This window comes from Anguilla anguilla, chromosome 1 (assembly GCF_013347855.1).
Source record: "Anguilla anguilla isolate fAngAng1 chromosome 1, fAngAng1.pri, whole genome shotgun sequence".
NCBI classification, from domain to species: Eukaryota; Metazoa; Chordata; class Actinopteri; order Anguilliformes; family Anguillidae; genus Anguilla; species Anguilla anguilla.
Genome location: NC_049201.1, coordinates 62851295 through 62876403, shown reverse-complemented (window position 1 = coordinate 62876403; position 25109 = coordinate 62851295). Strand labels below are relative to the sequence as shown.

The 25109-nt window shown below is 39.2% G+C and overlaps 1 protein-coding gene across 1 annotated transcript in view; it reads left to right on the top strand.

Moving 5' to 3' along the window:
- ahr1a (aryl hydrocarbon receptor 1a) overlaps positions 1 to 25109 on the top strand; it is a 33808-nt gene that overhangs the window by 2672 nt on the left and 6027 nt on the right. The window contains exons 3-5 of the mRNA XM_035421188.1: positions 13072 to 13163; positions 15838 to 15927; positions 17979 to 18102. Coding sequence (XP_035277079.1) covers positions 13072 to 13163; positions 15838 to 15927; positions 17979 to 18102 — 306 coding nt within the window. The remainder of the gene's footprint in view (positions 1 to 13071; positions 13164 to 15837; positions 15928 to 17978; positions 18103 to 25109) is intronic.

Below are 25109 nucleotides of genomic sequence, written 5' to 3'. Positions count from 1 at the left end.
TAGATGGGACAGAGCAGTCATAGTGACACAATAATTCTGATCTATTTTAGGCAGCAACACTTGAGTATCATGCTGTTAAAGGGTAACAATCCAGATATCAGTCTAGAGTTTGCTAGTTAAAACGTCTTATATTTAATTAGTTAGCTTGCTAATTCGCACACTTATTGAATACAGTCCTAGCTGAAGCTATGTCCCACAAAGTACTGCAAATAATATCTTGCTGACATATTTAGCCAGTAGTAGCTAGCTAGCCAGCTAGCTAATGTTGGTGTTTGTCAAGCTGTGGTTTCCTAACGTGCCCTCTGCACTGTAATGACACTAGCCTCGTCCATTGTTTCTACAGCTCTTTTGTCAGCTGCTCTCCAAATCTAATGGGATAGTACAAGTATAAGATGATATGGTTTCACTTTGGTTCAAGGTTTGAAGGCTTCATTTGTTGATCAAAGATATAGGCTAGTCATTAAAGCATTCATCTCAAGTGGTTGTATTTGGGCTACACGACACAATCCTGAAGTGTATATGTGCTGTGATTGGTCGGAGTAATGTGAGCATTAGCGAAAGGATGTCTTAAAATCTGATTGGCTAGACTACACTCTGTGTGGGGAAAAAAACCTGCAGCTACATTTATTTGTGGAATTGCTGCATTTATTTGTGGAACCGTTGCATTAATTTGTGGATCAGCTGCATTTATTTGTGGATCTGCTGCATTTGTGGATTCGCTGCATTTATTTGTGGATCTGCTGCATATATTTGTGGATTAGCTGCATATATTTGTGGATAGCTGCATTTATTTGTGATTCTGCTACATTTATTTGTTCTTCAGCTGCGGATCAACTGCATTTATTTGTGGATCAGCTGCATTTATTTGTGAATCAGCTACATTTTTTGTGGATCACCTGCCTTTATTTGTGGATCAGCTGCATTTGTTTGTGGATCAGTTGCATTTTTTTTTTTTTTTGTATTTATGTATTTTTTATTCTTAATGCAGTCACTGACATTAGATATCTAAATGCTATAATAGAGTAACCAGAATAAAGCATCTTGTCATATGTTGAACTTTTATGTTGTACTGCAGCCTCTCTAAATGGAGGAAGTTAATCTGGCAAACTCAGCCGGGAGGTTGTTTTGGCTGTCGGGTGGAGAATGGTTGGCCCCACGTGCTATACAGCAAGTGAGGCGAGGGAAACCGGCGAATAACAGGATGCCATCAGGGTGTGTGAAATCCTGTGGAAAGCAGAATATAAATGTATAATCATATGATCTACTTTTCAGAGGAAGCCTGCACAGCCATATAACAATAGATATTTTTTCAGAGAAAAATAAATGCTTTGTGTCTTTGTTAAAAAATCCTCAGAGTGAAACCCTGATACCTTACGCCGAGCGTTCAGATTTTCTTTATCAAACAATGCACTTTTGTGATATTGAACGTTCAGCCCATCTTGGCTGATCAGGCTGCATTTTGAACAATCTTGCAAGTGTTGAAATATACTAGGACCGTGTCTAACGCAAAAGTAGTTCTGGGTTATCTTCTGCGAAAGTGCTTTTTCTTGAGTGTAATCCTGTGTGGTTGCAGAGTCTGTCTTTATCGGTGGTGCACAGTGAGCTGGTGCGATTAAAAGGTCTGTGACAAAGGAAGCAACACACCCGTGACCACATCCTCCCTCGGCCCTAGGAAGTTGTGTTTTTGTCACAAAATGTCCTAGAAAGTGGCTTTTTAAGATTCAAATTCTAAATGTTGCTTTACAAATTCTGCAGTTGCAGCTTTGGGGCGCTAGCGACCCTTGAATTAATTTTAAAAAGCCCCACTGGTGAAAATGACGAGCTAACCAAAAAATATCCCTGGAAATTAGTAAATTAGTAAGTAAATAAGTAAATAAATTCATAAATAAATAAAATGTTTTGAAATGGAGAATATGGGCCTTTTAATATGGGGATATTATTATTATTAATAAGTAAGCCTACAAGCCTAGGTTTTGGTGTATGTCGCTTATAACGTTACAGATTTTTAACCTATACTGTTAAGCCAAGCCGCCTAAATGGGATTCACAAGTAGGGAGATGCATTTATATGTTCCTTCACTACATTAGCTCTTGCAAGTAGCCCTCCTACAAACTATGACTGCGCTAATGTTCAGAGCGAAATAACGTTATTCAGAACAAAATGGCACAAAACTGAAATTCTCCACCAAAAATGATGTATATAGCTTTCATACATTTCATTCGCGTTACTACAGTTCTTACACTTCTGTAAGTTAGCTTTTCCGATATTCTATCAAGACAGAAAGATGGTGCTCATTAAAACAAAAGTCAGAAGAAGTGAATTTTTTTTGCTGCTTGGAGGGATTTTTTGTTGCTGATTTGGGGGGAGGTAATTGAGGGTGACCCTCATTTAAATCGGAATCACCCTTCTAGTGGTGGCCATGTTACATCCGGGTCTTTCAGTCGAGGGGGAGTGTGTACGAAGAAGTAAGCTTTTTTTTGCGATTTGTAAAGCAGATTAGGTTTTACAAGCATTACAGAGGCAGTAGATATCACTACAGGGAGTTCTGTGGTGGCATGAAGCCTTCAAATCTTTAATCAACGTGAAACTATATCAAGTTATATATGTACTGTTCTGTTTGATTTGGAGAGGGGCTGACGAAAAAAGCTGTAGCTTATGGTCACATTGGCCGCTCGATTTGCAACACAACTTCTTATATTTAAATAGTTAGCTTACTTAATATAGGCCCTGCACAAACACTCTTTTTGACACTAGCCCCTCTTAGTATTCAAGTGGAGCTGATGAAGAAAAGCTGTATGGTCACATGGCCAGACGTAAAGATCTACAAGGGAGTATCATACTGCAAAAGGGTAAGCAATCCTGACATCAGTCTGCAGTTTGCTAGTTACAACTTCTTATATTTAAATGATCTAGTTAGCTTGGTAATTTGCACACTTTTGGAATACAGTCCTAGCTAAAGTTGTTGACCAAACTAGACCAGTTGTAGCGGTGTAGACCATACAGCTTTTTTGACTGGAGTCGGCTCAGTGCAAATTTGTGCATTTTGCCATGAGGAATGTCTCAAAAATGTGCATATGAATGCAATATAACTTGTGCCAAGTGCTGCGTAAATGCACATTGTGTTGTTATCAAATGAATGCCCATACAAAAATGTTGTGCTTGAACTTGTCACGTTATCTTGACTTTGTGATATCATGATCAAGGGAACAAGCAAAATACCTGAAGAAAGCTTCTCTTAAGTTTATTTAGCTTATAATTATAAGCTTATTTAGTTTATAAGCCGATTATCCTGTAATTTTTTTGTAATGAAACAAGAGACAGTGTAAAGTAAAAGGCACTTTGAATGGGGAATGTCCATTGACAGGGCTTTGAAGTCCAGGAGCAGGCTTATCTGGTGCTGTGAAACCACAGTTTCACCTCTATATAGAAGTGACTTTTTTAACCTCCCAAATAGATTTTTAGATTTTAGATTTTTTTTTGATGTATGTGAGCTAGACGTCTGCCTTTGTACACTGAAGAGACCCAGGGCCTCCGCACGCAGCCCTGTGAGGTGTGCAGCATGGCCTCTCCTCTCTGGCATGTACGCACCTTTGTAGCATTATCATGGTAATTGCTTTTAATAAAGTACAGGATATGAAAGATGAGCATGTCCTGGAGTACTGTGCTGCAGATTCAGTGATTCTTTAGATGAGAGCAGAAGCCTTTATTCCTTTATATTATTACCTTGTTACGTTAGTTTCTATTTGGACTTCTTGTTGTGGTATTTTCAGTTCCATTTTCAGTTGCCATTAATCTCAGCAGTCATTCATTATGTCCTTTGCATTTGTTTGACAAATGTGTTAAATCAAGCATTGAAGGAAACCTGAAGAACAATTAATCATTGTTTTTTCTTTAAGTCAGCTCAAGAACCATATGTGAAACACGGTTCACCTTGTGATTGTCCTCATTCCAAAATCTGATGCTAAATGTATTTTTCATCTAACGTTTACTCTAACAATTTAAACATATCTGATACGAGGCTTATTAAATAATACGCTGAATGTTATTACAGGGGCTTTGATCTTTGCCATGTCCAGGCTAGTATGTTTTTAGTTTGGGCTTGAAGGTTTCTTGCCTGCTTGCCTGACTGAATAAGTGTAAAAAAAATCTTAGTGTTGAAAAGTTGAATTTAATAAAGAAGGTGATACTTCATTCATTTATATTCCTGCCTGAAATTATGAGTATGCAGATCTTTGCAGTGTGACATTGTGACACTTTAAATTGCAGTTTTTTTGGGGCGTGACAGAATTTGCTGGCTGAAGTTGAATATTGAACACTGGGGACAATTTAACCTCAAACCTCAAAGTGTCCGAGGCTGATCGGTGTCTCATTTCCTCATTGAAATAGAAAGTTCAAGACGGAGTCATGGGAAAGTAGAGAGATTGAAGAGATAAGCCTCATTTCTGAGAGGACAAGAGACGTTGAGGAAGAAAGCAGAAATTGAGGATAAATGATAAGCTGACTGATATTTTGACGCAGCGCTTTCTAGAACATGGATCACACACTGATATGAGTTGTTGAGTGAGATGAGGAGTGTAATAACTAGAGTTGACTTGGATAGAAAAAACGAGACTAGCAGCAAAATTCTCTTTTCAGTGAAAGGGGCAAAACACACAGGAATGAAGATGAGTGAAGACCAATAAGCATGGATATAAACGACAAAACTTTGGATAGGTGGCTGGTAAGAGGCCCCAGATATCCTACTTCATTTTCCTTGAAATGGTAGAAGAGGCAACGAGATGACCCGTATGCTGGTCATTGTGGGAAAAGAAATGGAAATAAGAAAAATAAATTTCTGGCTCCTTTAGAGCCAGTACTGCATTTTTAGGGCTTCATATCAAACAGGTTGCATCTGTTATAATTGCATGGAATCCCTTACCCCACCCCCACTAAAAATTCCATACATATTTCTTTGTTTCCATAAGAAGGAAGCTTGTTGTTTTGGTTGAGGCCTGATTGTGGCTGATTTTTATGTGCACTTGGGTCACTGGTGACTAAATGGATGGGGGTGGGGGAGGGGGAGCAGGGGGGCTGGGGGTTTGCGTGATTTATCTAGAACAGACTTGTTGAACTCTCGACTCCATGGAGAAGGGTTATGAAACAGTTTGATAGTTGTTGGCTCAAACTACAAACTTTGACCTGTTTAGCTGAACATTGGGGTCTTTGCCAAAAGTTGATGTGAACCAGCAGTGGGGGGAATTCTGTAGGGACATGGTTGAGAGAATTGTACTGCATGTGAATAGTGCAGCTTGAGATGTTATCTTAATGTTTTGCTTTCACAAATTGCCTAAGCTACAAGTACTGTTTATTTAGGCTTTGAAAATCACGGTGTCAGCAAAAACACAGAGTAAAGGTTGGACAAATGCCCTGAATTGTAAGAGAAAAGAATAGATTGAATAGTTATAAGCCTTAATTTATAAAATTTAAGATTCAGTGAGTTTTTTTCTGCCATATTTTGATATTGTGAAGATTCTAGGGTTTTTTTAAATGAAACTTTATTCAGTCTGGGGGAAAACAGAAAAATTGTCTGATCGCAATGGGCTCACAGTACAGAAAGTGCCTCATAGGGAATCAAACTCACAGCTGAATTGAGGTATTTGTATATGGGTTGCTCTCCCCATTTACGAATTCTTAATATTTACAATACTTTTTAATATACATATAAAAAACATACTGCTTCGTGGTTATGAAAATATAAAATGCATCCTCAAAAGAGTGGATGCTTTTGGAACGCATTTTTAAGTATCACTACAATAGTCTTCCCGATGTAGCATAGGTCTGTGCTTAAGCAAAGGACAAGGTTTTGCTTTTACAGAATACTGATGCAGTCACAAAAAGTACCTTGTTGTCAATGAAAATCGTATATTCGCAGCATCCTAAAACAGGGAAATTGTTAAATATGGCAATAAAAGTTGTATCTGAAAGACTGTAACTATTCTAACAACCCCTCTAAGCATACTAAGTAGGCTACATATGGAAATTTAATAATCACTCTCTTGATCAATAAAACATTGTTTATTTTGAACATTTACCGTAGCAGGGCCCTTAGTTTTGTGGAAGGGTCTTAGTGACACTATGCTGCTGCTACTTTTTTGGAATTTGTGTCTAAATGTACTGAATGTGTTGACCCTGGACTGCTGGGTATTCAGACAAGTAAAGGCTCTGTGGCTGATATCCAGACGTGACCTTTGGGGTTGAACCTGCACTTTACTCTGTTTTCTGTTTGCATCCTCCTCCTGATGTGGTTTATTTTGTGTTGCTACACTTTCTGGTCCCAACCCCCTCTCCCCGAGGTGAGAAAAGCCTTTTGAGCAAATGATTCACAATGAAGTTAATCATTACCAACTTGAACGTTGTGTGTAATTTAACAGTTATTCTTGTGTTATTTGAAATGGAAGTCTTCTTTGTAACAGAAACAACTATTTTCTAAACGCAAGTAAATAACAGGCCAGTTGGATTGAAATGATGACATTCTAGGACAGAAAAATAGCCTGCACTGTCAGATGTCTGCTTCCTCTGTAAACTCCTACTGTGTCTTTATTCATTTTATAGATACTGCTAGTGTTACGCTAGATTTAGGGGTGTATTTTCCTGTATTTACTCAATGAATATTTTCTATTCAAGTAGTAATGCCTTTCTCAACCCTGTTAGGCCTGTTCTGCAACTGCACACAACTACTGTGGTACATTTATGCTACGTGAAGATGCATAGATACAGAACAGTTGGTTTTAATGGTTTATGTTTTTGAGTCTTTGATAATGCACTGTCTATTTTCTGTGGTATCCGTGTGCTTCAAATCGAGCTGCTGGTTGCCGTGGGTAACTCTGCCAACAGTAACCCTCTCAGAAGCACTGGCGCTGTGTCTGTCTGGCTTATTAACACTAGGAGCGCTGTGACAGGTCATTTGACCTGTCACTGAGATATTTCGGAGTTTAGGATTTTTTTCATTTAGTTACTAGCAAGCTACATCATCCGCATTCACTGACTTTTCCTAAATATTTGTTCTTTACGTACCAGCGTAGTAGGAATGTCAAAGTCCCGTTTGGAAAATGTTAAAAGCACCTTATTTCACTTCCGTGTGTGTTATAACAGTGTTGTTAAATTACGGCCGTCTTCAGACTAAGGAGTCAGTTTTCCTTCACCACACCAGGAGGCGCAAGGATATACTTTTCATCGCGGTGGACACGCATTTATATTTGTACGAATGTTTTATTTATTTTGTTATTAGAAATATTTGTTTATGTTTATTTTGAATAATACATTATATAATGTTTTAAATATGTGATCTTAAAAAATATTTTTATAGGCTATTGCGTTCGTTTTGTGATCATTTGTTTATGCCTATGCCTTTCCCTTGTGTTCTGAAATCATAGCCCTACATTTTATTTTTACAGTTATTATACAACTGGAAATTTCTAAATAAGGGTTAAAATAAAATTGATCCGTCTTCAAATGCATAAACAATTTTTTTTTTCAATTTTATGCATTATCATTCTCGTGCACAATGGCTGCATGCGACACGTTCACGTACAACAACAATGCTGCGTATGATATTGAAAAAACTAAATCTAAGCTAAAGAAACGACTACAATATAACAAGATAAAAATATATTCGAAGCGCTATTTGTTTCGGCTGTTAATTTGTTTATTCATAGAATATTACAGTGAATACGTCTTTTTGTAGGCCAACCCGGACGTTTCTTCCGCCATGGGTTCCCTCGGCAGATTGCCAATGCATTTTTCCAATAGGGATTTAGTTTTCTTCCGAAAATAAGACCTATGGTTAATTTATGCCTAAAACAGTTTCACGTTTTGTTTTACGAGTTCTATGGGTTCGCCGCTCACTCACGCTTAGCGTTCGACGCTCAGCGTGCATGCGAGCTAGTAAAACAAGAGTGGTTATTGCAAAAATGTGACCGCTCTTGTAGTTTCAATATAGAAACTTAGCCTACTTTTCAAAAGCACGTGACAGCTTAGAAATCCACGGTTGACAAACAATCGTGAAGCTCATTTAGGCTTACGTTCACCACAAACCTTACTTTCGGCAGAAAACTAAATCCCCACGGGAGAAATCTGATGAGAACCCAATGCCAACTTACTTCCGGGTTTTAGGACTACAAACTGTAACACTATTGCAAAAACAATCTAAAATAAAGAAACCACTACAATACAGCATGATAAAAATATATTTGAATCATAGCGTAGTTTGTTAGTTTATAGTTAGTCATGGTTTGTTTCGGCTGTTAATTAGTTTATTTATAGAGTGTTTCAGTGAAGACGTCTTTTTGTACACCAACTCGGACGTTTCTTCTGCCATCGGTTCCCTCGGCAAATTTCCTATGCATTTATCCCAGACGGATTACGTTTATTTAGTGCACTTGTTATCAGTGGACTTTCTGTGAGTTCTGATCAAGCATACCTTGCTCGTTGATGTATACACACACACACACACACACACACACAAAATATGCTAAAAAAAATTATAGCTGTATCATATCCTATTTTCTGTGAGGTAAAAATGTGACGTGACACATTTGGCTTTTGAGGGACCAGGAAATAGGGGACATTCGTTTCAGGGAGTAAAGGTTTTGGGGGGAAAAAATCATTGTGGAAGCACGCGAGTGGTGACACGATGTCCGGTTAGGCTAGGCTTTGCAGTTGCTATTATGTATAACTCCACAATTTTTTAAAAACATAGTATTAACCTTTAGGCTACTTGAGAGAACAATAAATGTAACTATTACATAGCCTACAATCAAAAATGATTTCTCAAATGTGAAGTGTCTTGTGATGTGTTCGTGTGGTGTATGCTGTTATTCCGTTGAGTAAACTAGTAATAAAAATCTTTTTTTAAAAACAGTAAACTAAATAGAAAAAAAAGAATAAAAATGTAGAAAAAAGTATAAGCAAGAGCGAGAGATTGTTGCGTAACTAAAAGTAATACAAGGCATACTTTGTAGCGTAACTAATTACGGCTAAGCAAAATACTTGTATTATTTTTGAGTAGGCTAACATAACATAATAATATTATGTGCCGGACAAATAGAACATTTTACCTCTCCCTGGAGAGATATCAACTTTCAAACATTCACACGTGGCATAAGTGAACCATTCTCAAGTGGGACATTCACATGTCAATCTAAGGGTAAGGGTAAGACCACTGATCTGTATGGGACATTCAACGCTCACCCCTCCCCCACCCGAGAACACAGAAAACTTCAGATGCTTTAGCGAAGCATGGCACAGCATGGTTATGCTGACCGTAATTTTTCACTTACTTAGAAACGAAAGCACATATTCATGCATGCACGTATAAAGATGAGACGGCATCTTGAGCAATGTGCTATCGACCGAACTTGCAATGTCAAATCACATGATGGCAAAGGCAGCTAAGCTTACAAACTCCGCGGCATATAGGCGACCAGCAGCTCTTTAGTTTGTTGGTCAGTTGGTCCACAAAAGTGTCCTCCTGTGGATGCATGCGCGGTCGCAGCTATTGCGGATTTGGGCTTGTTATTACTGATGTTTTATGTTTACTATTAACATTTAGCCTACTAATGTTTTATATTGATTTTCTTGTTTATTGATTTGATATCAATAAATACATTTGCTTATCCATAGATTGATGGAAATTTTTAAATATTGTTTTCACAGTTGAAAATGTAGGTTTTGAAAATATAAGTTAGGTCTATTGAGGTGAAGTCTCCAATCGCCATCACTGGTGTCGTGAAGAGGAAGAAAATCACACCCCTCTGCGAAGCTGAACATTCACACCTACTGGGTTTGACTCGGGGCCATAGAGAAAAAACTATCAGCTCTGGTTTCGCTAAAGGCATCTAAAGAATTCAGTATTCTGGTGCTGGGGGAGGGGTGAGGGACGATTCAATGGATGAGCGTGAACGATCGTGCGTGAATAGCTGGTAGTTTTTTTGAAGCTATTATCATGAGTAGGCCTTTTAGGCCTACTGAGTAGTAAAAAGATAAATGCCCAAAACAAAGATACAAGTGTCACATTTTTACTTGTTTTTTAAGTTTTACTTATTTCTAGTCATAATAGGTTCGGACCTTGTTTCATATTCAAAAATTAGAGCCTTGCACGTTAGGAACTGTGTTAGAAGACTGCTCACGCTGTCTGCGTAGATGCAACAGCACATGCATAAACTATCGGGATGCGTTGCGTGGGAATATAGGCGTCTCTGTGCTTTACCATGTCCACGCAATCATTGATAGGGTTTATGGAGTTTATGAAACTAATTGCCCACATAATTACTATTCCACTTTCAGCAATACATTTACAGTTACCAATCGGGAGAAACAGGTCGCTTTTTATTTATTGATTTGCGGGGTGATTCTAAATAATTCAACTTGCTAGCTATATATTTAGCTAACGTTATATTTTCAAAATCGTTTCAACTTCCTAACAATGTGCTGTATGCTTTTTGATCTAATAAAGCAAATTACTGAAGACAGGTGTCTCGTCTTTTTACTTTGTTGCTATCTCAATTTGACTTTGTGTGTGCCCTGAAGCGATAATCAGTTTTGAAATTCCACTTGGTTGCTAAGGTCTTATGTACAGTGCGGTATTATTCAGTGTTACGAATGGGTGTTTTTTGTAATTACGATGAACAAGAGACTTCTTTGGATTTCGAATCCCCAGTTGAATAGTCACAGCTAGCTAGGCTATGACCTGCTTGCCTGTATAGCCTACATGTTTTCTGGTCACCGGAAAAAACTCGTTTGAACAACAGAATTCTTGCATGTATATATTTGCTATGGTCTTATGTACAGTGCGGTATTATTCAGTGTTACGAATGGGTGTTTTTTGTAATTAGTCTACGATGAATAAGAGACTTTGGATTTCGAATCCCCAGTCGAATAGTCACAGCCAGCTATGACCTGCTTGCCAGTGTAGCCTAGCCTACATGTTTTCTGGTCACCGGAAAAAAACTCGTTTGAACGACAATATTTTTTACATGTATTTTTATAAAACAGAAAACCCGACCCTAAAATTCGCACGGGTGATGATGCGTTTCCCTCCAACGACAGCGATCAGTGATCACATGCGGAGGGAAGCGGCTAATTTTAGCAAATTGGCGATTTATATGTTGTTAGCCTATTTGATTATTAGCATTTATGATATTATGCATGAAGAATAAACTGTCAAATTTGTTTTTTGAAAAACAGGTTTGACCTCCCTACAATCTGTTTATTGTTAGCTTTTCATGCAGACATACTGTTTATTCTAAATACATTTATATTGCAACAATGTGTTGACTAGAATGCCGAGCCGTAACTAAAACATAACTTACTCTGATACTCTGACAGTCTAAAATCTCGCAAATATTTCATTAGGACAATGGGCTGGCAACCTTTGTCAGCTCCTGTCTAATAAGCGCCATCTAGCGAACAATGCGAATATTTCCAGTTTGAAGGCTAATGTGTCTTTTGACCCTTGGCCGCGCGAAAAGTTATTTGAATGCCAGGAAATGGTCCGGCGCTCCTGGTGTTAAATCTAGCTGACAGAGTGGAGTGCTGCTTTGGCAAACACTGTCAACAACAATTTGGTCTCCTGTGTTTGCCCTGAGTGTGACCAGTGAATGTGAATGGTGCCAGGGGAGGTGAGCCAGTATGTCTACAACAAACTCTAATGAACTATTTCATCTGGAGGCTATAACATCCATGCTTTAGCAGGCAGGTGGTCAGCAAGTCTGCTGCACTCCAACCACTCTAGTGACTACAGAGACCTTAACATATTAATACGTGAGTCAGCTGGCAGCATTCCCCGGGTTATGTATAGATGCGAAACAATTGATTTTTATCTGGAAAATGTTTCATCCTATCCATAGAAAGCCTTACTAGAAGAGTTATTTTTCACTGTTTCCATTGTACTGGTTCAGTGATGGCTATGTTTTAATGTACTTTATATGTAATCATCAGAATGTTTTTTGTAAGTAATGTAAGGCATTAATGCATGTGAAATTGTCAGTTGCGCCTTGCACTTCTGTGTCGGACCCTAAGAAGACTAGCAGGCATCACGGCTTTAGCTAATGGGGATTCTAATAACAACAATAAACAGTTGATTTTTATCCTTCCACAGAGCTCACTCTTATTCAGTTTTAGCGTAGAAAGAAAAGACCAGCCTCCATTGTCAGATTTGAGATTGGAATGACAATTTATCAATTTAAAGTTCTCCAAAATCTAATTTTGTACATCCAGACGAGCTAAACATTTAAACTTGCTTAGTGAGCAGCACATGCCAGTGCTGTAGACACCAACAAGATGAAGTCTCAGTTTGTGCCTCTTGAAGACAGAAGTAAGGATTTATGTCAGGAACCATCCTTACAAAATTATTGTTTTTTTGGCAGGCAACATAGAGGCACCATGCTGTTTTCGTTAAGTTTATTTAGTATCTGAAAATGTGCAAGCTACTGGCCGGTTGTTCTTGCAAAGGCTTTCTTACCGTGTGTTTTCCATCAATTAAATTGTGATGAATTTATTATAGCCACTGCAAATGCATATTTATAGATGGCAGCTGCACCAGTTTCTGAACAAATTAAACACTGAATGTGCAATGACAATGAATTTGATTTCTGGCAGGGACATTTCAGTAATTGGTATATGTTTATAAATTAGCTGGGCGTGGGGCTGTAATGCAGATATGTGGAAGTCTTTAACAGCAGGTTTGCAATGCTGCATCTCGTTCCTGTAAACGCTCACTCAGTGAATGTAATATACGATGATTGTGTATAATGTGCAGTGTTTTTTTGTTTATGCCATGTATGCCAGAATGTCTATGATCTTTATAAAAATGGCAATTCTTTCTCTGTCCAAACGCCGCCACCCATGCTTCAGGCATTGGACCTGAGCTATGTAAACCGAGAGATGACTCAGAGCTCGCAGTTTGTGAATGGTGCACCACCGTGCCCTCGGTAACTGGTTGTTCCTCATTCTTTTGGTGTGAGGAACATGCATTCTCTCTGGCAATGTCAGTGATGTTCATTTGTTTCTCTTTTTTGTTTCATTGCACTGCAGTGACTCCGAAATCAGACAGCTGCCCGAAACCAGACGGCAATGGCCAGAAACTGGGAGAAGAGAACTTCCTGGAAGGGGAGCTGCTGCTGCAGGTGAATGTGGCTGACCAGCAGGTTACTCAAGGGTCAGGGTGTCTGGTAGTGTTATGAACGACATGACTGGACAGGGAGGTATATGGAGAGTGTTAAGGATAATTAAATAAGCTATTTATATTGTTACTACTACTGCTAATACTACTACTACTAATAAAACATTGAAACAGATTGTGATGAATGAACAATTTTTATTTAGTGTGGGATAGTGAATTTGAATTAGACTTTAGGCTTGCTGGATTGGATTGAATTAGACTTGAGGCTTGCCAGGGGCTTTCATGATTGAATCCCATGTAGGGTGCTAATTTTTACTGTATCCTTGAGCCCAGTACTCAGCCAGAGATACCAAACTCTTAATTCACAAAATATCAAAATGTTTTATGTGTCCACTAAGCAAGTTTGCAAAATGGTAAGATTAAATTTGACATGGTTATATTTTCTTCAGCATATTCTGGTTTACAGACTAAACGATTATTGTATTTTCAGAAAGCAAAGGTATTGCATGGACTTAAATTTCTGTGTGCCAGCCACTCTGGTTTGTGCAGAAGATGTAGTCCCAGTGTCCTGCTGTAATAATGCGTGTAGATCAGTTCATGCATGCAGTTGTTCAGCATAATCGTCCTGACAACATATGCATTTTAATGAAAGGGAAACGAAACCAACTATGACTCACAGAAACAAAAACGTCAAAAGGAAATGTACTTGTGCAGAAGAAAGTGATTCATGACGCAGAATAAGTCAGATCTGTAGCAAACCCCCGCCCTAAGGGCTAGGAGTGTGTGGTGCTCAGCCTCAAAACACAAGTGGAGGAAACTGCTTAAGAGCTCATTGTTTTGCTGTTTCATTGAGAAAATACCAGGAATGATCAATGAGACTGTAGTTTGCGTTGCTGGAATTGCCCTGAGGGAGTTGAACTACTTTCTCGGAAGCGCAAAGTGCTTTCTGTAGTTTGCCTCAGTGAAGGGCAGCAGCGCTTTTTACTACTGTTGCTTTGGGCCAGAGAAGGCCCCAGTGCAAGTGCTGCGCTGTGCATTAAGGTCACTGATATTTTACAGGGTAACCAGTCACTGGTCTGGTTCTGTTAGAATGAACGCCATCTGCTTAGTTTGAATGCCCAAGCTTTATTTAATCAAGCAACCAACTTAATCTGTTTAATCTGTAACCATCTGTGGTTCTACCTGTCTCCAGATACAGATCAGTCATGAATGATGATACTTATATTTTGTCTTGTAGTGCTTATGCTTGATATTTGTTGTATCAAGCATAAGCACTGAACTCTTAAATGACCTAATAATCTTTTGTCACTTCAGTCAATATGAATCATTTGCTATCCCAAGAACCCTAAGATTATGTGCACAGATATTCCTTGTTTGACTGTTTTTGTACAGACGCCTTTCATGCTGCCTGTTGTAAAGAAAGGCATAGTCAAAATGAATTTCTTCTTAAGCCAGGGACAACACATGGGCACATTGTTTGACTTTCATTACACACACAGATCAAGAATATGTAGACCAAGCCTTGTCCTACACCCTCACTTTTCAGGCAGTAGTAGTAATAGTGGTAGTAGGTAGTAGTAGCTGGTAGTAGTGGTGTAGGAGCCGTTAATGAATTTTGTTTTGTTATTGTAAATGAAAATTATTAATAATTAATGAACTATGAAAATGTAAGCATTAGATTTGGGGATTCTTTTGATTTATTATATGATATGCATTTATGCCTTATAATTACCCGTCAAAAGACCTTACCTGGCCTGGTTACATATGCTTACCTGTATATCTTACGTGGATAATCATGGTTACGGATGTGGGAGGGGGCAAGACCGGGGAAGCAAAAAAGTTTTCTACCGCACGACCGTACCACGTATGCACCTGCACGGAACGAAGGGTATTTTTTCGTTGTGTTTGTTTAAACTAAAAGAAAGCAATAAAATGATCGTTTCATTTTACTTTCGGGACGGAACTCTTCATTGGGAAGGATGCGCGTAGACTTAATGGCTATCCCAGGTCCGAAGTGGCTACAGTTTTAGAATACGAATGGGTAGTAGTAGTGTGTCATTCTCAATTTTTTAGGTTTTTGTATATTTCAGAGTTAACAGCAACATTGTCTCTGCCATTATAATTCTGCATTCTGCTGAGTATACAGCTGTCATGCACTTCCAGTGTGAATTGTTGTCAGCTATGGTTTAAAGTTAAACAGCCAAAGGGGGTGAAATGTATGACAGATAGATTGCCCTGCATGTTTTGCATTATTTATGTCAGTAAATGTACTTGCCCAGGGCAATTGCCATTGCTCGGGTTCCAAATTTTCAGTTTTTTTTTTCATTCAGCCAGATGATCTTATTCTGAGTAACTCACACTGTTTACAACTTTCCACATTCGCTTGTGCAACATATTTGCACAACTGGATTTGCAATATGTATATTTGTCATAACTTACTCAAGGGGAAAGAAAAAATGGCATGCATGCACAGTGTTGATGTTAAAAGTGCACAGGCTCCATTCAGACTTTAGCTGTAGTGATTTGAGAGTTATTATATTGTAGCCTTCTTGTATTGATGCAACCTGCAGGTTGAAGACTCTGATGCAACAGCTATTGTGCAGATCCACTGTGACTTTTGACCCTGTCTGTGCACCTATCTTCACTGTGACCTTTTCTCTCTCTTTTTCTCTCCTTAGGTGCTTAATGGATTTGTCCTTGTGGCCTCATCTGATGGGGTAGTTTTTTATGTGTCCTCTACCATTCAGGAATACCTGGGCTTTCACCAGGTAAGTTACTGTAGCTGTGATGCTCAGTGAACCCTTATTTCCTCCTGGAACTGAACATTGGACTGGGATTAAATAATTCTATTGATATGCAGATTTCTGTGTTTCAGGACATGCCAGCACTGTTGCATTGTGCAATTATCCATAAGTCACTGACAAAATGATTGACAATCCGCGTATATGTTATTTAATTAAGTGTTAAATATGTGTGGTTTGTGAATTTTAGTGCGGTATGCCCCAAAAATTATTTTTTGTTGAGCTCTGAAACAGGGAAATCCATATATATGCACAACAAAAACATTTTTTCAGATTTTTCTTTTTACTTTACTCAGTGGTGTTAGACTACAGCCTTACTTCAGTCATTCGTTCTCGCGTGTGAACGTTCAGGTCACATAGCGGGAAGTCGATTGCTCTGGCATTTCCTGAGCTGTAGCTTAAACAAGCATGTAAACACAGATGCCAAGTTAAATAGGTTTGTTTTGGTCTCTTGCATTTTAACTGCAACCAAGATGGAACTCTGGAGCTTTGCTAATCTGCAGCATGTAGATTGAAATCCTAGTCTGGAATGTTAGCAGTCTATTCTTTTTTTTTGTGTATCGTTTATGCAATTTTTCCCTATTAAATACAATTCATTTTGGTTCCCGTGAGTAAGCTTGTTATGTAAACTTGGGTTCTTAGTCATTCATCATTTTAAAGATGTAAGCATGTAATTTCCCTAAACATTATTTATGTGTTACTGTCATTTTATAATTTTTTTCAGGAGAAAACAACCCTCACCAGAATATATTGGATTTTTGTTGTTGTTTACAGTATTCAGTGATTTATAAAAAATTTACTGTGCTATTTTTAATTACCCACCATTGTATCTCATCAGCTCTGTTGGGTTACTTGGTCTTGTAGCTTTAAACTCTCCCGCACATTAAAAGTTTCTGGAGTCACACTTTTCAATGAAATATATTAATTTGGTATCGGCATGTTCACTGTAGTTAAATGCAGTGAACTACATCATGTATGTTGATGAAAAGTTTACTAATTCTCTCCACCCAATGTGGAAACAAATTTCCCACACTTGTGTTGCTAGAGAAGCAAGAATATAATTTGAGTAAAACTGCTGTTGCTAATTTAACATTTAAAAGATTACATATTTGATGATCACATGCCATCGTGCCACATTACATCCTTTCGGTAAAGTTCTTAAATTAAAGTTTTAATCAGAACGTAGTTCTCTTCAGTCCATTTTGTGAATACATGGTAAGCCTGGTGGAGGTAATCCTTACTGTTCACATTCTCCTTCCGTCCTGAGCTACCACATATTTACTGGCCATAAACCAGTGGCCTGGTTCCCAGCCAGGTTACCCATCTCTGCACACTGAATAAACTCAAATGTGCAGCAGTTCCAAAAAGCTGCAAAAGGTCAAGGTGACCAGTTAAAAATTGACAGCGAAACTTGCACTTGGATTTTAGTATTTTTAATGGCAATGTACTGCGAGTGATGTTGCAGATACCCTATGTACTGTGGTCTGTGATTTAGCATATGTGGGCCCTGTGTTTTTTATGTGTGATCTATTACATGTCTGCTCTGTGCTTTATGGAGTTATCTAGAACACACAGGATCTGTGATTTGCTGAGGGATCTGTTACCCATGAGTGCTGTGCTTGGTGATCTAGTGAATGTATATCAGTTATGTCAGTTAGTCAGTGTGATGATGTGCTTGAATAGACACTACTGGTTTGCCAGCGAGGTTAATGAAGCCAACACAGCATGTGGTGGAAATACTCAGTTTTGAACTGCTTATCTTTATTTATGCCGCTAAATCTTGGATCAGTGATGTGAAGTGCTAATGTGGTTTCTCATAGAAGTTTGAAGAGTGTAGAGGTGTGAAAATGGTTGTACAGTGACCTATGGAAGGGCCATTGGGTGCTACTGCTTTATATGAATTTCCTTTCTTATGGATATAAAAGAGGCACCGTGTTGTTTTGGCTTAAATTTAATTTTGAAATGACCTTGTAACAAATTGGGGGTGCCTTCAGCTCACATTTCTCTTTGCTCCTCAGTCGGATATCATCCACCAGAATGTCTATGACCTCATCCATACAGAGGATAGGTCAGAGTTCCGACGGCAGCTTCACTGGGCGCTCGACCCCACCGTCTCCCCAGAGACGGGGCAGGAGTCCTCAGGTAAGGCCCCACTCCTCCACCCTCACCTAAGACCAGCCCTGCTCCATCCTCTCCTCAGACACTCAGGTTAAACACCCTTATATTTCCATGCATTCTTATTATTCTTATTCATGCGAGTGAAGACTGAAATTTCATTTTCATGGCTAGCAATGACATGACCACTTGTAAATCTGTATTACTGAAATGAATCAATTATTTAGTTATAGGATCATAATGACTGCATTTATAGACTTTAGCAAGACTTCCATACTGCACTACCATTAAAGTAAAGCATACAGTTTCCTCCTTTTTATGAAAGTTGTTTTACTGATGTTTGTAATATAGGTTAAATTTAAAAAGACGTTTTTTGATTGATGAAAAGTAGTGTCGCTCAAACATGTTACCTGGACAGCTGTTAGTTGCTTTCTTAATTTGTGCTCGGCTGCACTTCTTCACAGCTTCAGGATGATACAGGCTGTCAGGTTGCTCTCCCCGTGTGTCAATCATGTCAGCTGTATTTTGGTTTTCATTTGAATGATGATGAAAATAGCATCCTTCACATCCTCACATTACTAGGGTGAGAACGTATGTAATGCACCTTTAAGTGCATTAAAATAAGGAAGAAGCCTTTTCTGATACTAAGGATAATGCTGATGCCTTGTTACTTTTTACCAGAAAGGAGGTTATAAATACACCCGGAAGCAGATTTGGTGCTTGAACATGCTTCCAGCAGAAACTGAGATTAGGAATGGAAAAACATAAATGTGTAGGCACCCCAGAAGTGACTCCCAAAAGCCTGGAGTTTTCATTTTCAAAGTCGAATGATACAGTGATACACGGCTGATTTTGAATGTACGCAAGTAAAGAAACCCCATCCGTGATGACACTGGGCGTATCCTCCATTTCTGTCATGGTGTTAAAGTGTTTCTCAACTCTGCTCAACAGCATGACTAGACTGGGTGAGCAGATACCCTGAAGCTGCTGACCATGTCAGTGCGAGTGTCATGTATCTTAGTAAGGGAATAACATGCCAAAGATGGGAGGTAGCCTCTCTCCTTGCCATGGGTTTACAGTCAGATTTTGTATGTGGGTTTTCACATTTAGAGGGAAAGTTAAGAGCAGCTTTGGGAATTTTATAGCTTTGGGAAATAGATTTGTATTAGAGCCCTCCTTTTTTGTCATTGTTTGTTTGACTTCCATTTGATGCAATGAGAGACATTTCTGTTATGAGCTAGAATGCAATGGGCTTGAACTTGAGGTCTTGAATGTGAGCTGAAAGGTCAAGTGCTGTGTGGGATTTGCATTTTGAATTTGTTGCTGTTGTCTCTCAGCATAAGGACCAAAGACGTTCAGTGTCAGTAAAGCATGTCAACATGAGGCTGACAAAATCTGAATGTTCAGAGACAAAACATTGGGTGTGTCAAAGTCAACTGTTTGGTACATTAAGAAGCAAGAACACATTGGTGAGCTCAACAATAGCAAACAATAGTTTGTATTGTGAAGCAAAACCTCTTTTCAACTGCTGAACAGGTCAAGAACAGTCTCAGGATGTAGGCATAGATGTTTCAGAGGCTACCCATGGAAGACACCCAGTGTCTGGTGATGTCTGTGGGTTGGAGACTTTAAGTAGTCATTGAATTCAAAGGATTTACAACCAAATACTAAATATGATGACTTTATTTGTGACTGTGCTTATTGTGTTCCCTAAAATGGGGGACTGTTTATAGAAAGGGCTGTAATTACTCCAGAAATAACTTGATATGGATGTAAATACCCTCAAATTAAAGCTGACAGTCTGCACTTGAACGTCATATTCACCGTTTCATTTCATATCCAATGTACTGGAGTACAAAGCCAAAACAATACAAAAATGTGTCACAGACCAAGTACTTATGGGCTGCACTACATCTATTCCAATGTAAATCCTAATACAAATCCAGCTAACTCATTCTTCAAATTGCTTATGATTTGAATGTATTTGACATATGGTGCACACGTAATCCCAATGCAACTGACTATGTTGTTTTTCAACTAGGCACAAATCCCATTCTTGGAATGATTACATGTACTCATTCCATCTTGAAAGATGTTGATGTGGCTAAAATATTCTCCATTGTTATATCAGAGCCCTGTGCATGTTAATATTTGTTTTAAGTCTATCTGTACAGCTCAATGTTATTATAACATGGAACAGTTATTGTGTTTACCAGCGTATGTTTATTTTGTTTATTATGAGGGTCCAGAAAATATTATTTTCGTAGCAGTGACCGCCTTCTAGCCCTCAAGGTCTCTTTTGTGCATCAGTGCTATCTGCTGTCCGTCAGGCGAATTTGCGACATTGCTTCTGTGTTGAGGGCAATTTATGATTACATCAATCATCCCATTTAAGGCCAGCAGATCTGTTCTCAATTTTTACACAAGTTATACCACCCTACTTTATCCCCAGAGGATACTGTATCCCTGACAGATCCAGTTTCACTCCCTGAACTTGCACAGGCTCTCTGCTGTATGAAAAAGGAGACGTCACCTGGTACTGACGGCATGCCCCCCAAACTCTTGCCAGCCTATGGGGATTTACTTGGTCCCGTGGTGTTTAAGGCAATAAATTCCACTGTGGTAAAACGCATTCCCTCAGAACCAAAATTATCACAGATTTGTTATAATTTGTGTCTTCTTCCACAGTTAAATATACGTATTAAGCTTCATGCAAAGGTTGTGGTTGAACATCGCAAAGACGTCATCCATAAATCAGTACACCCTGACCCAGACAGGTTTTATAAAAACAAGATTAGTATAAAGTACCATCTGACATCTTTTACTTGTTATGTGACATGGGGATCTAAGGACCACATGTCCTCAACAGCAGTGTTATCTTTATATGCTAAAAAGGCATTTGACTGCCTACAGTGTGGCTATTTGTGGATTGTCTTAAAACATCTCGAATTAGGGGCCACATTTATAATATGATTCATTGTCCTTCTGCAAACCTGTAGGCCATGTGCTTAGCCAATTCAACTTTCAAGTTCTCAAAGAATGTTAGCCTCACTGTGGCCAAGAAAATGTGGATACAATGATGACTTCCTTATGCACTCCCTTGGTGCCAGTGGATGCTGGTATTTCTAGATGTTTTCTTATTACTGTTGTCTGTAGCTAGAATCAATATTTATTCAGGTTCATGTTCAAGTTGGTTCGTCATTCGCCTATACATGAGTAAACAGTGTACAACTGAATGAAACGTTGTTCCTCTCAGGCCAAGGTGCTGAAGAAAGACACTACAGATACACAAACAACACAATATAAACGGTATGTGCTTGTGCATGTTTACATAAGAGGAGACATGATAAATAAATAAAACACAGTCAAGCTTGTAAAAGAGGCTGAATTGAGTAAAAGACGTTTGGGTTATTAAAGGACAATCTGTATTATTTTAAAACCAGCAGCAGTATAAAATCTTGAAATAATGTAAGGCTACCAGTGTAGGATTTATGTGTGAGTGTTTGGTGGCAGCAGGGTGTTCATGAGTCTTGCACCCTGGGGGAAGAAGCTGTCGTACTGCCTGGCAGTGCTTTTTATGCTGCAGTATCTCCTTCCTGATGGCAGGAGGGCAAAGAGTCTGTGTGAGGGATGGGAGGGATCCTCTGCAATGCTGGAGGCTTTGTGTCTGCAGGGCTTCTGCTGCTTCATTGCTGTACTCCATTGCTGTTTTGAGCTCATGGAAGGAAGCATATGCTATAGTCTCTGGGTTAATTATGTAATTTATGTAACAGGTTTGCATCTGGAATCTGTCTAGAATTGATGATTATAATTATTGAATTTATAATATAATGTTTATCACATTTTGTGCGAGGAATTGAGAGGTTGTTAGAGGGAGATAGGTTGCTATTTAGGGGAAGGGAAAACTGATTACTGTTGGTCATAGCCTATTAGAGTCTAGGCATTGTAGTGTAGCAGTAAAAAAGGCCAACAGGATGCTGGGATATATTGACAAAAAAGTATTAATCAAATGCAGTTATACTGATGTTATACAATGGCCTTTTCAGAACACACTGAAGAGTATTTTGTGCTGTTCTGGGCACCGCACTATGAGAAAAGGTATAGCCTAGAAGCTGTGGAAAAAGCTCAGAGAGGAGCAACTAAATTGGTTCTTGGTATGAAATGTAAAAGTTAAGACTTACGATACTAGAATAAGGACATTGGGGATTTGGTGGAAGTTTTAATTTATAAAAGGGATTAACAAGGTGAAGTAGGACAGATATTTCTGGTTGCATTCTTTCGGTAGAACAAGGGAACATGGGTGGAAATGAACATAAAATAAAATCAATACACGTATGAGGAAGTATTTCTTTATACAGAGAGTTGTCACAATGCAGAACAGCTTGCCAGATCATGTCGTAGAGGCAGGGACCCTAAGGGCTTTTCAAGTCCAGGCCTGATGCAGTGCTAGACACTCTAGATTGTACATAAATGGTGAGTGCTCTACTCTACTTTATAGTTGAGTGGCAAGCACAGATGGCCTGACTATCCTGTTCTTATCTTTGCATGTTGTTATATTCTTATGTTCTTAATTCTGATAAAACAATCATATGGATTTTATTTAGTTTTGTACTGTTTATTTTACTTTAGTGCCTAGTGAACAGTTACAACTGTGCCCTTGCGTCCAGTTCTGTCATTGTTCTGTCTCACCTTCATACTCCTAAATACTTGTTCATTTTTCACATATTTTTCTGCTGAATTAAGTTTCCTCTACAGTTAAGAAAGAAATATCGTTCATAAACAAAATGTTTGATTTGAATTTTAATTAAAGTCAAAGCAAAATACAGTCATTTGCAGAGATGGAATATAATGGCCTGTTCTACTGAAGTAGGACACACTGGGAAGTGAACAGCTGAAGGGAGTATCAGATGGATGAGCGTTGCTGCATACTGTACATCTGCTGGTCTGAAGGCTCTGGTGTGTGTGAGTGCATGTGTGCATGCATACGATAGGGTTGTGCTGAGGTGGCCGATTTTACAGGTGCAGCAGTCATCTGGTCTGGGTGGGTGAATATGGGAGGGGGAGGTGAGCGTATGGCATCTATCCAACATTGAGAAATGGGGGAAATGTCCTACACCAGAGTCAGACAAAAGCACAGAAAGTGCTTTAGGAGCCAAAATGGGACAGACAGTGCTGCTGCTTCCACTACGGTCATCGCAGAACGGTTCGAACATGGGGCCCAGACTCAGCCCATCGCAGGTCTGCAGTACGCCTGGGCTCAGGAGTGTGTGACTCAGGCCAGGAGTGATACCCAGCTGGGTAAACTCAAGCCTGCCGCACCCGGATCATTGTAGCTCACAGTTGGTGTCCACAGGCTTTGGATCAGGCTAGTTTTTTTACTTTAGCACCAGATCAGCTTTCATGAGGGATCTAGATATTGGCTGCTTGACTCTCTGAACTTTATTTAGATGGCAGCTGTGTAGTGACTGCATACGCAGACCGCGCTAATCGCCACAACGGCAGTAATGCTGTTTCAGCTTTGCTTCAGGTTTCAGTAATCATCATTACAGTATTAACGAAGATAGTCTTGAGAACTGGGCACCAAGCTTAAGCAAAAATAAAATGCTTACACTGAGAAGAAGCAAAGAATACACTGCAGCTGCTCGTCAGTCTGTGATGTGGCTGTGGTGCGTGTGTGTGAGCACAGAGGCCAACTGCTGAGGCCTGCGTGTAATAGCCTCGGGTCTGGACCCATGCTGCGACACTACTGATTAAGTTAAAACTGGTTTAAAAAGCATTTTCTTTGCCCATCACGTGTTCTCATATGTACTCACTCCACTATGGACACTAAAAAACAAAAGGAAACAAAGAAGCAATATAGCTAGCTAGGGGACACTGACTGAATGGCAGATGGTATAGATTCTGTGCACTGATACTTTAGCATGTACCGTACTTTGATACATAGCTGTTTACTGGTTGGCTAGTAGGTGTGCTAAGTGCTCTTTCCTTTTGTCTTTACTGATTGCTGTGGGACCAATGGAACATAAATCACATTTTTTTTAAATGTGCATTGCAAGTCCCTCTGGATAATGACATCTGCTAAAAGAATGTAATGAAAAACAAAATAATTTAAAGACTGTATTACATTTGCTTTTGTGAAAGTACTGTGAGTGCTGAGGGGCAGGTTTAATACTGAAACATGGTTGGAATCTATGACATCAGTGTCATAAGGGAATACAGCTGAAGGAACATTGTTTGCCTGTTTTAAATCTGTTTGCCATTTGCATGAGTATTTTCTACTAATTTAATTAGAGCCTAATCTGCAGATCACAGAACATACCATAGGGTAATGGGTGAGGGTAGCTTTTCTTAACAGCAAATTCAGTCTCTTCATGACTAAAGCTGGCAAAAGGGGCTTTTTTATTCACGAGGAGCTATACCCAACTGAGGTGCTTGTTCTTAGTACCGCAGTCCTGAACAGATTCTTACCATTCCAGTATAGACTGCAGACGCTCGTCCAGCAGAGTGGTGGATAATGCTCTATAATATTACCAAGGGAAAGCGGTGTTCCCTGTTTTGATTGTTTCTTGTCTAAACCTGTTCTACAGTTGTACAGTACTCTCAGCATCTGTGGCGCCCTGCTGGTGAACAGAAGCAGTGGCTAGCTGCTTCCATCATCACTCACTCACTACATGCTCATTCCCCCCCCAACCCCCCCCTCTAAATTCTGCATAAACAGCTCTGAACACATATCAAAACCATTCAACACCCTCTTTATTTATTTATTGTGGCGCGTATCGTTCCCAAGGTAGTTTCACGTAAAACAGTTAAAACAAAGAGATGTTTTGCCGTGTAGGCAAGTCTGGCCAAGCAGTGATCCACCTCAGAGTATCACCTGAGCTGAACAAAGCCCTTCTGCCCAGGCTTGCTCTGTAGCACAGAGCCCCTTTCATCTGAGATCAGGCTTCAGGACAGGCTGTGTGGAGCAGGGCTGTGTGTAAACCTCCCACTAGGGCTCATTCTGAGAGGATGATGTGATTAAAGTTCAGAGAAGT